Consider the following 14,431-nt stretch of genomic DNA (forward strand, 5'->3'; position numbering starts at 1 on the left):
TCTCCACCCCACTCCCCTCCCCCAGTCTGGCTGCGCATGGAGAAATACTTGAAAGTGCATGATACGTTGCTTTTAGTGGCACAGTTGTTTTAGGAAGTGACTGTTCTGCCGTCCTCAGGACTGGGGTGCTTTCAAAACAGACTTATCCAAACGACATGGTTTAAAAAATAATATTAAAAATGTTTCTTTCTATTTCTTTTGTGTCTATTTTCCAGTTAATGTGTGTTCTTGTTCTGTGTCACTCCACCAGAAGAGTAGTGTAGTGCAGCAGGATGGTGGGAACTGTCACGCTAGTGTTGTTACCACAGCCAGTATTTCAGGAGTTCCAAAAGAGAACCCAGTGCCCCAGCACTAAGATAAGTTAAGAATGTGAAAGATCACTGAGAGGAGGCTAAAAATATGGTTCGATCCTCAGGTGAGACTGCACAGACTATTAAGGGGACAGTGTCAGATGCTGGTTAGGGTCTGGTGTACTGCTCCGTACTTCCTGGCCCAGTAGAGTTCAAGATAATCTGAGTAAGACCTGCAGATTATGGAGTACTTAAGAAGGAAATTATTCCCAACCTTACAACAAAATCAGCTCTTTACTGTTGTAAGTAAGAAACAGTGAATGATACAAGGTTGTTTTTCTGGACTGCCTCTGGACCATTGCATCATTTGCTTTCTATGAAATGAAATTTGCAACGTGTAAAAAAGAATTAGTCTGATAACTGGTGATTGCCATTGAAAGCATAAATTTTTGATGTAATGTTTAATGGAGTAGAATTAATCCCTTCTCAATACTAGGGATAATGCCTGAACTATTTAATTGTGCAACTCTTTTTCTGTAGTCATTTTGGAAGAATTAGATTAGTGGGTTTGTATTTTATGTTTTTTTAATGGAAGAATAAGCAGGGGGAGGCTACTTTCCCTAGAGCTTGAAAGGAGACTACACAGTTTGTGCATCTTAATGTGAACTGTTAGATAGCTTCAAAACCAGATTTAAGGATTTGCTAAACCTAAGGGCTAGTGTGTGCTGAAGCAATGTTTGTGGATGTTCCTTTTATGTCTGCAGAAGAAATTGCTGGTTTTCTCAATTTGGTTCAAATAACCCTTCTCGTCAATGTCCTCAAGCATGTAAGAGCAACGTAATCTGTACTTACAGTAAATTGTCAGCAAAGCTTCCCACATAGATCCAATAATGTGAGGCAAGATGCAGCCTTCTCTGCCCTTCCTGCATGCATTTTTAAATGGTTATAGGTATGCCATAAAAAGTAGATTTGGTTAAGATTATAGGTCTGATGTTACCAAGTGGAAGCTGATGGGGTTTTTTAGTGTATTATGGAAGTCTGATTTGATGGGTACATTACTGTGCTTTTATCTTGACTCTAAATAGCACTTAGGTAAATAGATAATATAAATGGATGCCTACTTTGATTAGTCAATTAAACAGTTCTTTCCAAAAATAACAATGCAAAATGAAAGAACTATAGTCAAGCTGAAAAAAACGTTTTGTCTACACTATTGACAGCTTAAAATTGTGAGACAAGTAGCTCTGAAAACACTTTGATGTTACTGTACCCCTCTATTCCAGTCCCAAAGAGACACTCTCAGCAGCTAGAATCAGTCTATTAGAAATGTCTTACCAAGACTCAGGATTCACTGAAGACATGGTTTCACAAGTTAGCAAGTCCATGAAGAGCCAAGTACCATTTCCACACAGAAATAAATGTAGATTCTTGGAATATTGAGGGTAAAAACTGCAAAATTTGATAACGATGGATTTGTAACTCAAACTGTCTTGACAGTATTTCTTTAAAAATACAGCCAAAATTTCCTTTAAATCCATTTAAAGTAGGTAATTTACGAAGCGTGTCTTGGTAACTACGAAATACTAAACTACAATACAATTTTTTTTAATAATTAGCCTTGATTTTTTTCTGATGTATCTTTGATTCTTGTGACAAACATATTTAATAACTAAGGGTTAATACAATGACTTTTTCAGTGATTCTGCTTCTGCTGCATTTACGCGTGTTTATTCTGGCTTTATGTAACTGCCGTTAATACAGTCATGATCAGTTTGTTAAAATGATCCAGTGAGGTGGGCTTTGAAGCACAAGGCAAATCCTGTGTGGCCTAGACTGGTCTATTGTGTCAGCGCTTTAGCGAACAGGCAGAATGCTCTGCTTTCTTGAGGTCTGGTGGTGGCTGCTTGGAAGTGTTTATTAGCGCTCACAAGAAACTAAGTGCCAGCTTTGAAGAAGGTCAACAGATGCTATTTGCTGTTGACACAGCAGTAGTACAAAAAAAGACAACTCCCTTGCTCCAAGGGGTAGGAGGCTTTGCGATTTGCAGTCTGTCTGTCTTCAGAAATTGCGTGGACGTAACTAATAAATTGGCATTAGAGCTCTTTGCCCAAGACTACCAAATAGTGGAAGAGGTTTGTGTTCGGTTTTATTATTCTGGAAAAGAATGGGGTTTTGATCTTGCCATAGGTCTGAGGATATTTAATAAGTATGTTGGAAGAGTAAGGAAGGTATGTGCCACCAACCTGTAGCAGATGATAGCCTCAATTTACAGTTAATAAGCATGTACCTTCTTGAAAGTGATGTGGTTCCTCTAGACTCCTGACTGGGTCTACTAAACTGCCTTAGGCACATGCCTGTCAGATTTCTCTTGCACTTGCTTCAGCTTTGACAGAGAGTAATCTCTGATGTGATAACAAATGCATAGAAGGATCTCATTTCCATCCAGCTTCATTTGAAACCTGAGATGTTAGAAGGGTATTGGATGTACACAGAGAGTAAATTTTTCTGTTACATGCTTATGATACATGTGGACTGACTGTAGGATCCAAACAGATGCCACTTTTCAGAGGAAGGATTTTAGCATATCCTGTCATTTTAGGATATGTTACTATTCTGTGTTTTAATCGCTATCTATTTTTAGTCCTTCAGAAAGGTAGAATGTAGTGGGTGAGATATGCCAGAAAATGGATACTTTCCCTTGATTCCTTTTACCCAAAGAATGGGGGTAGGCATAGTAATTTGTAGGGGGGTATCATCTGAGAGCTTTGTGTGCTGCATTATCTGAGCAGGAGGAGCAAGGTAAGATTTGGCCACAGTCTCTGCAGCATTACAGAATTCCAGATACGGTTGAATCTAAAAGAGATTTTTGGAAGTAGATTGGCAGGTCATCTGGATTGTCTGTGGTTAAAAGGATACAGGTTTGACTGTATCATGATAATTGAAATGCTGGCTAGTAGCTAGTGTTTATTCAGTGGAATACTGTCAAGGGATTGACACCATAATAACCTTTTCTTTAAGAGGAAGAATAATCTTTCTAGTTACAGGACACTTCTATGCCACTGAATAATTTTATACTGGATAAGGGGTTTTTACTGAATTAACTGTTTCAGCAGGAAGTCATAATTTTAATGTAAGTACTGTACTTGCTACAAAAGAAGGAAGGCTGAAGGCTGAAATTACTCTGAAGGTTTTTTTGGCAGTTATCCTTGAAATGTTCAGAAGTATTTATTTCAAAATAGTGTTAAGATTGCTACTTATAACAATGCAGATATGATTGCTAAGAAATAGTATGTGCTTCATTAGTGTTTATGTAGCGTGATATAGAAATCTAAATAAAAGGACTCCACAGCAATGCAAATCTTCATAGCTTGTGCTTTCTTAAAGGTAGTTGTCGGCATCACCCTTGCTACAGGTTTTATAGGAACTATTTTTGCTATAATCTCTTTTATTAGCAAATGTAAGTTGTTAACCTGCTTTTCTCCTTAATAATTTTTAATCTTCCAAAAAATCCAAAGATTTCCCCTGAAAGGTACATTTTTATTTTTTTTTTAATAGCAAGTTGTGGCATTAAAAGATTCCAAGATTTATCAAGGCAATTGTGCAGTGGCTGTGTTCTTCAGCTAAAAAAGTACATAATCCTCTTCACTTAAACATCGTTTAATGCAGTAGATGGGCTTATTGATAGCCATTGAGATTTCTAGAGTCTGACACAGTGTTTTTCAGAGGTGGATGCTGTTGTGTAGAGGTAGAACACGAGGCCATGCAGCCTTTTCCCATGGATGGCGTGTGGAGAGTAGGCTGCATGTGGCAGTCTTAATAGAAAAGGAACAGCCAAGTTAGTCCCATGGAAGTCTCTGCCAGTATTCTTTTTCTTTTTGGTGTTTTACGCTTTCTGATCAAGGTGTGCTATGCTTTTGGGGAATTTCTTGAGAAATTCATGGGTTTACCTTTATAAATGGTAAAGACCTTCACAAAGTCCGAGCGTTTGTCTAGCTTGCTTACCAACACCGATGTCTTGTGATGTTAAGGTTCTAGGTCAAATTGAAAACATGATTCAGAGCTTTTCTTAGGATATGCGCCCTTAACGTTAAATGATTACAAATGTCTTTTTTATAGTATTTACTTTGCATACCATAATTTTGAACCAAGTGGGACAGACTTCTACATTCAGGGTTAGCTCTGAGTTGAAGGCTGGCAGGAGGAGGACAATAAGGTTTTTTAAATGCAGTTGCTTGCTTGCTGGAACTTGATAGAAAACGTGCGTCCAAGGGATTAATTCTTTTTTCACACTGTGTGCTGTAAAGGACTTCTGATAGCTTAATGTTGTCTGCTAGTCACGTGAAACTCCATCTTCTTGTCTGCTTCTGGTCAGTGATTTACAGTCTCCAATATGTGCCACTAATTGTTCTCACTGAGTTATTTTTAAGGTAACTTGTGTACATGTGTGCTAAATTGTGAAGATGCTTTCTGAGATCATATATTTGGAAACCCAAGGCAGTACAGAAGTGTGGCAGTATTCTTTTTATAGAACTGGGTCAGCAAGTGTACCTTGAGTCTGACCTCCAATAGGACGCTGTTTGCAGGTGCAGTTCAAGATCTTCTATTCTGTAAAGGCTTATACGTGGATTCAAATATAGTACGATGAAATGAGTGATAGATAGCATTGGCAGTTCATCTGCAGTCCTGAATATGTCAAAGAAAGAGAAAAAGCTATTCTCTTTTCTTTTGTGGTGTCAGTGATGAATGTATTGGAATAAAATTCCTGAGCAGAAAGGATCATTTTAATTAAAAGGAGGGCGAGTGAAACAAAAAGAGAAAGATTATAAATTTCCTTATGTATAGCAATATGATTTATGATAGCAGACGTGGCCTCAGAAAGAAAGAGAAATAAACATCTTAGATTAAGAAAAGCTATAAGTAAATGTTCTTTCAGACCTAGAGATTTCTGACTGTAAACTGTAACAGCAATATATTCAAACTAGAGTGTTTCTCATCCGAGTGCTTTTACAAATACCTTTCTAAGTGTATAAAAGACATCTGTGGGTGATTCATCCTCGCCATTTCTGACCAGCGTGTGTCACTGAGCTGCCTTGTTAGGAAAGGGTGCAGTTAGTGTAGCGTTTGACGTTCCTCGGCAAGCGTTTGTCTCTTGCCTTTGGTGATTTTCTTTTTGTGCTTGGAAGGCTTGTGATCTTTTGAGGACTGTTTGAGAAGGCAGTTTTCCACATTATGAAGATTAGCAGTTAAAGCAGCTCGTAGTATTTCAAGATGGTGTGTTCCATGATGTAATGAGATGTGTTCTTGGTCTGAGCAGGGAATTAATGACTTGTAATTTGCAGCTAATACAAAATGAAACAAGCACATGCCAGATGTAGGACACTGAGCCTTGCCATTTAATTAAGGAGGAACTAAGAGTGAAATTAGGGTTAAAAGCCCTGAATAGACTGATTATTGTTACAAAACAGCAACCTGATAGAGTTAAGTAGTGCTTGTAGATGACGGGGCCTGCAGGTATGGCTTGGGCCAGTCTTGTAATAGCTTTTGCAGTTAGGAAGTTTATTTACTTTTTCTTTTATGCAGCCACATTATTCTGTAACGTTCAGCTATCCTACCTGCTATCTGTATATTCAGAGAAAAAAGTTAAGGGAGAGTTTGATTTGTCACAGCAGTTTACAGTCTTTTTTTTTTTCAATTGTATTTTAAAACAGTAATGATTGGACAATAGACACATTAAAAAATTATCTTCCAAGCTTCTAATAGTTGAAACCTGACTATGAAATAATTAAAATATCGATATAGAAAAAGGGATTTACAAAAGTAAAAATCAACTAGAAAAATTGGAACTGTTTTATTTATTTATTTATCTTTAGGACCCAGGAAAAAAAAATCATGTGGATTTCTTAGAAAAATGTTCTTCCTTGATAAATTTTCCTAGGCAAAGAAGGATTCATACAATTACGTATTATGGCTCAACAATTCTTTGAGGTGATCTGCAGGGAAATGACACTTGTTTAGAAGTAGCTGAGTAGGAAAAGCTATTTATGCTTGAGAGCTCCTTAAATACAAGTTGAAGAGCTTAAGTAGCTAGTTCTGATGTGTTTATGTCTGTAGGAGAATTTAGGCACAAATTGTGATGTTAGCATTACTAGTGCAGTTGGTTTGAAAGTTTTATGGATAACAAAATACATAAACTGATTAAAGATACAGCCATTTAAGTCGTTTGTATATGATGAGATTATCCCAGCAGTTACATGACTGAAAGACAGTAGGCTTGGCTCTGTGGCTCTGTTTTCTTTATGATTTCTTTGGTTCAGATTCATGCTATTCTCAGTCCGTTTCTTGAACTGGAGTTCGTGTTATAAAATTCTGCAAAAACCGCTTTAGGAGGTGTCATTGTAGGACTTTTTGTGTTTGTCTGTCCAAGCTCATTAATTTTTGTGTGTTTAAAGAAAATTGCTTGGTTTTTTTTTTTTTTTTCAGAGTGTTGGAAAGCGTTAAGTGACTTTTGTACTTCAGCATAGTCTATGTTGTAGTAAATAAACCAGAAAGGTAATACTCAAGATTTACACAGGCACATACTTAATATAATACGTAAATTGCTTAAGCCAGCTGGCTCATCTGTAACTCCGGCTGCATTGCATATTTTATTCCCTCGTCCAAAATTCTGTTTTCCAACTAAACCTTTGTGCGTGTTAATTTTTTGTTTTGTTTTCAGTTGTACACTGAATTAAAAATCAGTGTTTGAATCTAGAATTCCTGTTCTGTATAACAGGTAAAATTTGCAGTGCAGTGGACTGTGTACAGGATAAAACTGACAGGAGCTTAAGAAGCCTTTGACTGTGCCCTTTTTTTTTTCTGTAGGGAAAAAATAGAGGAAGAAAGAACGTTTTTGAAAAGTGACAGTAGAAAGGCATGGTAGGTTTTGTCTCTTTTCCTCTGTATACATGCATGTCTACATCCTGCATACAAACTTAACTTCTTTGCTTCCTGTACGGGGTTTGCTGCCTCAGGGTATGCAAAACTAATTGTATGATTCTGAATTCAAATATGGTCTTGTTCGATGAATAGGTAATGCCCTTATGTAAAATATATTTTTTTAAAAAATCATAGAAATAGCACTATACCTCCATGCTACTCATAAAAGATATTAGATATTTATTTATTAATCTTACTCCTACAAAGAATCAGATCTGATAGCACGATAAATTACATGTTTGTTATCCCCCCTTTTTCTAAATAATTCTCCCAAGCACAATCTATAAAACTCTGAACAACATTGTCCAAATTTTCTGAAATGTTTTACACAGAGATGATTTAAACAGAGACCCTGTGAAACCTATGCAGAAAGATTTGTTCCTTTCCTGTCAGTGGGAGAGATTAGAATTCTAACAATTTTCATTAGAGGAGACTTGAGAATCCCTCTTCCCAGCTGTGTTGACCTTCAGATCAATCTGTGTCTTTCTGTAGCTTTTGACGTGACACCAGCTCCAGTACAGTTGCTTGTAGTGGTAGCTCTGAGGCAGTGAAAGCTTATAGCTACATTTGGTTTAGAATGAGGTGGTTTAACAATCTAGTACACCAGATTAAGACAACAAGGATGTATTTGTAAAGCACGTCTACTGTTGTGATGGGCTTTAAGTATGTTTTTGCCCCATTGGGTTTAAATCTGCTTTTTCTTCAGCAGCTTCTGTGCTGGCTTAGCCTTCACTAGTTGCAGTGTCACTGTGTTCAGACAGAGCTGTATGCCTCTTTCTTCCTTATAGTAACAAGTTAGTGTCCATTTTACACCTTAGATGTAATTGTGCACACAGATTTGTCTTCTGGCTAGATTTATGTCAGATAGTTAGTTCCCAGGCTGCTTCTTTTTTGCATGAAGGCATGACCATTGCAAGGCCTAATGTATTTTTTGGTATTACTTTCTTGGTTTTGTGTATTCTTTTTGTAAATGGCGGTTAATTTACATACATTCATCACTGAGAAATCATTTAACTTCTACTGTGGTGGTTAAAATGTGCAGTTTTTTTTAAAAAAACATTTGTACGTTCATTACGTGCACACACCTGCCTTCCATCTTTGGTGTAGAATGACTACAAAATACCAAAGCACGCAAAAGGAATAGCTACCGCAGTTCACATAAGGCAGACGAATGATCCCATGCTTACTTTGGAATGGTGTATAAAAGCTGTAGGTATTCAAAAGTCATATTTCTCAGAACTTCTAATGAACATGGACCTCCACTTTGTATTTGAGATGTCCTCTGCTGTTTTTATTTCCTTATGATCAAAGGTTTAGTTCTTTGTATTCAGGACGGAAGTTAATTGAAGGTGTGAAAGCATGCTGATGATAATTAGGGTTGAGCTGTACGTTGAAGTTAGCATAATCCATAACAATTTCTTATACGACTGTGCATGTTAGAAGTGTTTAGTTATAAATTTGATTTACATTGAATTGCAGTTCATTTTTATACACAATTTTAGAGAGTATGTGCTTTAAAATGTCATTTAAGCATTCTGAGTAATAGTTCTCAGGTTATAAATGAGAAATGTGTAAATACCATTCTGCTCATCAGGTTTTGGCGAGTTGATTTCTGATGCCATGCTAGATTAGATGTTTTATACAGATTTATGCGCCCTGTATTACATACATATATTTGTGAATATGAAGTTCTTGTATTAAACAGTGGTAAAACCAAATTCACTGCTTCCCTAAATTATCTCTGTTTTCAGACAATATATTATTATAAAATAAACCAGTGTAGTGTACAGCTCTTTTGTGACAAATGGATATGTGTGTTAAGTGTCGTGTTGCAGGAGGTCATAACAGAGAGTTTGAGTGTATATACATGGAAAGAGCAATCTTCTTTTTCTTCCTTTCTTTTTTTTTTAATTTAGTACAAGAACATCATGACAACAGCCAAAGGATGTGCTCTTAAGTGATGCATATATGCATGTTCCTATAGCACTTTCATTCAAGATTTAAGTGGTTATTATTTTTTTTTACTTTCTTCTAAAACTAGACTTGTTACTGTACAAAGTTTCAATACAGTTTAGCTAATTCATTTTAAATGTTAGGTTATCAAAGCCTCCCCTAGTGTCTTCATATAGATATGATAATTTATTGCTTTTAAAAAATGTTTCCTACTTTATAATAAATTTGTACTTTCTGGTACATGCAAAGATATAAATATCTTAAGTATAAAAGAGCAATTGCTCAATTCTTTATTTTCATTAGCGAACATTTTTCTGGTGACACTGAAAAAGAATGAAGCGATTTCTTTGTCTTCTGTTTGTATTTTTACATTGTTATACTTGTTTGTCACTTCAATAACAGCATATATAAAATTACCTGAGTTTCTAAACTTTTTTGGGTCTTCATTTACATTTAGTAGAGGCATTTATAAACATCCAGAAATTGCTATCCTTAATGTAGTGCGTGAGGTACTGACAAAATAGCACAGTGAAATATTTCTTGCAAGGGTTGTGTTATACAAACTGTTTTTTCCACCATGAGATAGCTGTTGCAACTTCATTAAACCAGCTGCATCTAGACCTGTAGACAATTGAATGTCTATATGTAACTGTAGAGCTACAATAATGAGTGTAAAATAGTCTTAGGGGGCAGCTGTTATTTTCAAAATCTGTAGTGATAATAGCTTTTGCAGCCCTTGGAAAAGGATGAAGATTGTGTTTCCTTCTCACTGGAAATGGACTAGTCTTCTCATTGACTGATTCATCAACCCTTTTAGAGGGTTGGATGGTATTTCTTCTCCTCAGGCTCTAGCTTGGGGATATTTGTAGATCAGTAGCATCTGCAAATAACTATTATAGTGAATCTTTTATACACCAGCTACTTTCTTTGCTTTCACACATCCTGGAGATGGAGCCTGATTTTTCACTGCTCATTACAAATTCTTCTGCCATATTGTAATACAGATTTTATTTTCAGTTGTTGTTTGGCTTATGGATTGGTGTTAATATTAACTCTGGAAACAGAAGCTGGAAAACTTGAAACGCTGTTCAAACCCAGGACTTAAACACTATGAAAGTTGTGCAAAAACATTATTACATTCTGAATATACATTTCAAAATTCTATGTTTTAAGGACTTCTTAAAGGAAAGCTTTATTCATTTATAGAGAATTGCTTATTTTATTTTTACTTCTGTGTTAATTAGCTTACCCTTCCATTTCAGAATGTATGAAAACATGTCCACAATGGTGTATTTAAAGGAAGAGAAGTTGGAGAAGCTCACTCAAGATGAAATCATTGCCAAAACTAAGCAAGTGATTAATGGACTAGAGGCACTGAAGAATGAACACAATTCCATTTTACAAAGCTTACTTGAAACACTGAAATGTTTGAAGAAGGATGATGAAACTAATCTGGTTGAAGAAAAATCAAACATGATTCGAAAGTCACTGGAAATGCTGGAGCTTGGCCTTAGTGAAGCACAGGTAAAATTGCAGTAGAAATAAAGCCTTTCAGACTTTGAATGAATTTTTGGTGTAAAAGAAGTAAATGAAAGATCGTTATTTGACCTATAATTAGAAATTTTGAAGTAAATAGAGATCAGTTTTGAAGGACTAGCATTTGCCTTACTGAGTATTAGCAATGTGCTGGGATGTTTATGTTGTTATTGTATGTTAAGGGAAAAGACTGCTTTACTTAATAGAGGTGGATACTGCCTGTCTTCCTGTGTTACAGAACAAATTATGCATGCAGTATTAAGGTATTGAAGCTCATAACTGAGCTCCATTTTACTTCAGTGAGAAAGTTGCTATTTTCTGTTTGGACTCTTCCACAGCTTTATGCAGGTAATGTTTGAGCATCTCAAGAACTGAGCATTGGCATCTTAACTCTAAATTATTGCATAGGGAGGTCTCACAGATAAATGGATTTGCTCCAACCTTTGACTCTGCTGTAACCTTAAATTCGTATTTTAATTCCCTTCCCTCGGGAAGGAAATAAACCTCCCGGGTTTAACCCCAGGCAGCATCTAGGACCACACAGCTGGTTGTGCAGTTCTCCCCAGGAAGGGCAGGGAGAAGAGGGAGAAAATGAGGGGAAAATGAAAGGAAGAATGCTCGTGGGTCAACATAAAGACAGTTTATTAGAATAAGAGAAAAAGGAAAATAACAGTAATAATAGTAAAAGACTATACAAGGTAAAGTAATACAACACAAGTCACTCTTGCCACCTGGTAAATTGGTTGCCCAGCCTGACCCGAGCAGTGATTGTGAATCCTTGCCCCCCCCGGCCAGCCCCCATTTATATGCCGAGCATGATGTCTGTGGTACGGAATATTCCATTGGCCATTCCATTATTCTGTCTATGCTCCTTCTCAGCTTCAAGGACTCTTTTCAGCTTCCTGTAGAATAGAATAAACATCACCTGGCAACAACTAAAAGAGTATGTATTATTGATAGTCCTTTCATACTGAATCTGAAATACAGCAACCACTAGAAAGAAAATTAACTCTTTTCCTGATGAAACCAGGACACCTTGATTCGGAGATTCTTTATAGTAGTTCACAATACTCCTGGAGCTTAAGAATCTCTAATGAATGTTCTACTACCTTCTACTAATGAAGGTTAAGAATTGAGTACAGAATCTAAACAGCTTTCACTCGTGTTAAAGAAGGGACTCTGAGCTAATTTCTGTGAAGTATCTTACTTGGTGAAAGTATCTCGTGCAGAAGATGAATGAGAAGATGCATATTTATTCAGGATGTCAGGACTATATTTACAGTCCAGCTTTAGAGTATTTTGTACTAGGTCAAAAACCTGAAATGATGTTATGTGACATAGTCATAAGTATAAAATGGCAGAGTGTTTGCAAATGAGTTGAAAATGCCAATAACTTAATTTTATCTTTATAGGCTTTATGTTGGTCTACAACTGTGCTTGGTCTTCTCATCTGGATCAAGCTATTATTATTTGGTGATAGGGAAGTTGTGTGCATCGGATCATGGTAAATTGAGGCTTGAGAGGATGAACAAATATGGGTTACCAGGCATGGGAATGTTGAACCCCTGGACATTATGGTACAGACTGTCAAGCCTTAGTATATTGTACAAGCTTTGATCCCTTGTATTGGAAGAAAATACTAGAAGATACATGGAATAAAATTGCAATTGTTGAGTTACCTTTAATGGGTGTTTGTAGAAAATCTGTGAGTGAATGAGTAGCTTCTCTTTCCTAACTTTGACACGGTTAGTCATGGGACTCCAGAGAGCTAGTTCTGATTCCTGGCTCTATCGGATTCAGCAGCCTCAGTTGCAGATGTTATTGCCGCCTTTGCCCCACGTGGTATTTTGTGAGCTGTGGTGGCAAGGAGCCAAGAAGTCTGCATTTACTGCCTTTGTTGGGAAAGCAATTACACTGCTTCAGACTACTGCCCTCGGACCTAATAAGCCTACTCTCCCTGCACGCTTTGGGTTGCAAATATGTAGGGGTTGTCTTAATTTAAATTAAGATATGGAAATATTTTGTACATGTTTTTGTGACATGGATGTAGGTCTGATGACACATGTTAATTCCATGAAAATGAAACTGACTTTGTTGAAGAAGTAATCAAACTTTTCTTTCAGTTAATTCTAGAGAGTAAGATTACAAAGGATTTTAGTTTGTCATTGTAGCTTGTAGAATGTTGTTTGAGTATGTTGACCCTATTATCGCAACTTTCCTAAGTATACTTTCTGATGTTACAAATGCCACTGTTTGAATAGGCCAAATAATTTAAATTGTTAACAATTTTGAATATGTAAATAGGTAGGCGCTGAAGTCTGGAGATTTGGACTGGTATTAGGAAATTATACCTGGAGTTTTATCATACCTTTATAGGAAAAAGTAGTTTTCAAAGGCTTGATGGATTTTTTTTGAAACCTGAAATATCAGCTAAGGACACTATCTGTTTCACAGTAAATATTTAGTTTAAAAAACACTTCAAAGTAACTTTGTTTTAAAGAAACATGAAATTGAGGAGATGAAATACTAATAAGTTGTGCATGTCAAACTCATCTAAAAGAAGATTTTTATTATCACCAGTTGCCCATTCTTACAAGGTGTGCTTTCTGGAATTGCTATTAGCTGTTCTAGGTGTATCAGTGGGAGATTACATAAACAGTGAAGGGGGAGTATCTTCAGGATGTAGTGGCTGGCTTTCACTTAACAAGCTCCTTTTTCATTTAACTTTGCTTAGCAAAAAAAAATAAATAATCCAAGTAGACTGCTTTTATGGCGGTTCTAGTTCTTGTCCTTAATGTGCCTGTTCAAAGACATTGAATGTCTGCATACTCAAGGTTATGATATGTATATCTAAAGTGCTTATATAGATTGTATGTTGCGTTGTGCATTTACATCTCAGTAGTATAATTGTCCCTTTGAAGTATTATCGTTATGCTGAGGTGTTCATGCTTATGAACTGTAAGCATCTATATGAATCCTTTTCTGTCTGAAAGCTCTTAACTTAGAACTCTGTTAGTTCTTAGGTTATTTTTGTGATCCTTCAAGTTAAAAGTATTACTGCTCCTTTTAATGTTAGTGGAACAGAGATTTCCATTTCGGTAATCTAAATCCTAACTGAATTTTTTCATATAAAGATTATATGTAAACTTCAGGGAATTCTAAAACAATTTGAATTCTGATAGCATCCTGGAAAACAATCATTAGTAGAGAGTTTCTCTAAGTTAATTCTGGCTAAACAATGTTAAAGAGTTCAGAGGAAAGGTGAGAACCAGATATATAAAGAAGAGAAATCTGAACGTTTACCAGATTTCACAGCTGACATAGGTTTTAAATAATAAAAGGCTTTTATGTTAAATACAGAACTGCATTCTAGAGGAAGTACGTCATGTGACACCTTCTGCTTTTTAGGTAATGATGGCCTTGTCAAATCACTTAAATGCAGTGGAATCAGAGAAGCAGAAATTGCGTGCTCAGGTTCGCCGCCTATGCCAGGAAAATCAGTGGCTGCGGGATGAACTAGCCAACACACAACAGAAACTACAGAAAAGTGAGCAATCTGTGGCTCAACTGGAGGAAGAGAAGAAACATCTAGAATTCATGAATCAATTAAAAAAATATGACGATGATATTTCACCATCAGTAAGTAGCTGTAGAGTAGAAAGCACCTTACATTTACG

At 36.3% G+C, this 14,431-nt stretch overlaps 1 protein-coding gene across 8 annotated transcripts in view; it reads left to right on the plus strand.

Annotated features, from left to right (window-relative positions):
- Positions 1-14,431, plus strand: part of LOC128909555 (kinesin light chain 1) — a 74,682-nt gene that overhangs the window by 31,400 nt on the left and 28,851 nt on the right. For 7 of the 8 annotated variants that reach the window (XM_054201368.1, XM_054201370.1, XM_054201369.1 and 4 more), the window contains 2 exons: positions 10,481-10,742; positions 14,163-14,393. In XM_054201368.1, the coding sequence (XP_054057343.1) occupies positions 10,481-10,742; positions 14,163-14,393 (493 nt within the window). Of the gene's footprint in view, positions 1-7,151; positions 7,206-10,480; positions 10,743-14,162; positions 14,394-14,431 lie in introns of all 8 variants that reach the window. The other variant, XM_054201374.1, reaches the window with a different exon arrangement.

This window comes from Rissa tridactyla, chromosome 4 (assembly GCF_028500815.1).
Source record: "Rissa tridactyla isolate bRisTri1 chromosome 4, bRisTri1.patW.cur.20221130, whole genome shotgun sequence".
Taxonomy (NCBI): Eukaryota; Metazoa; Chordata; class Aves; order Charadriiformes; family Laridae; genus Rissa; species Rissa tridactyla.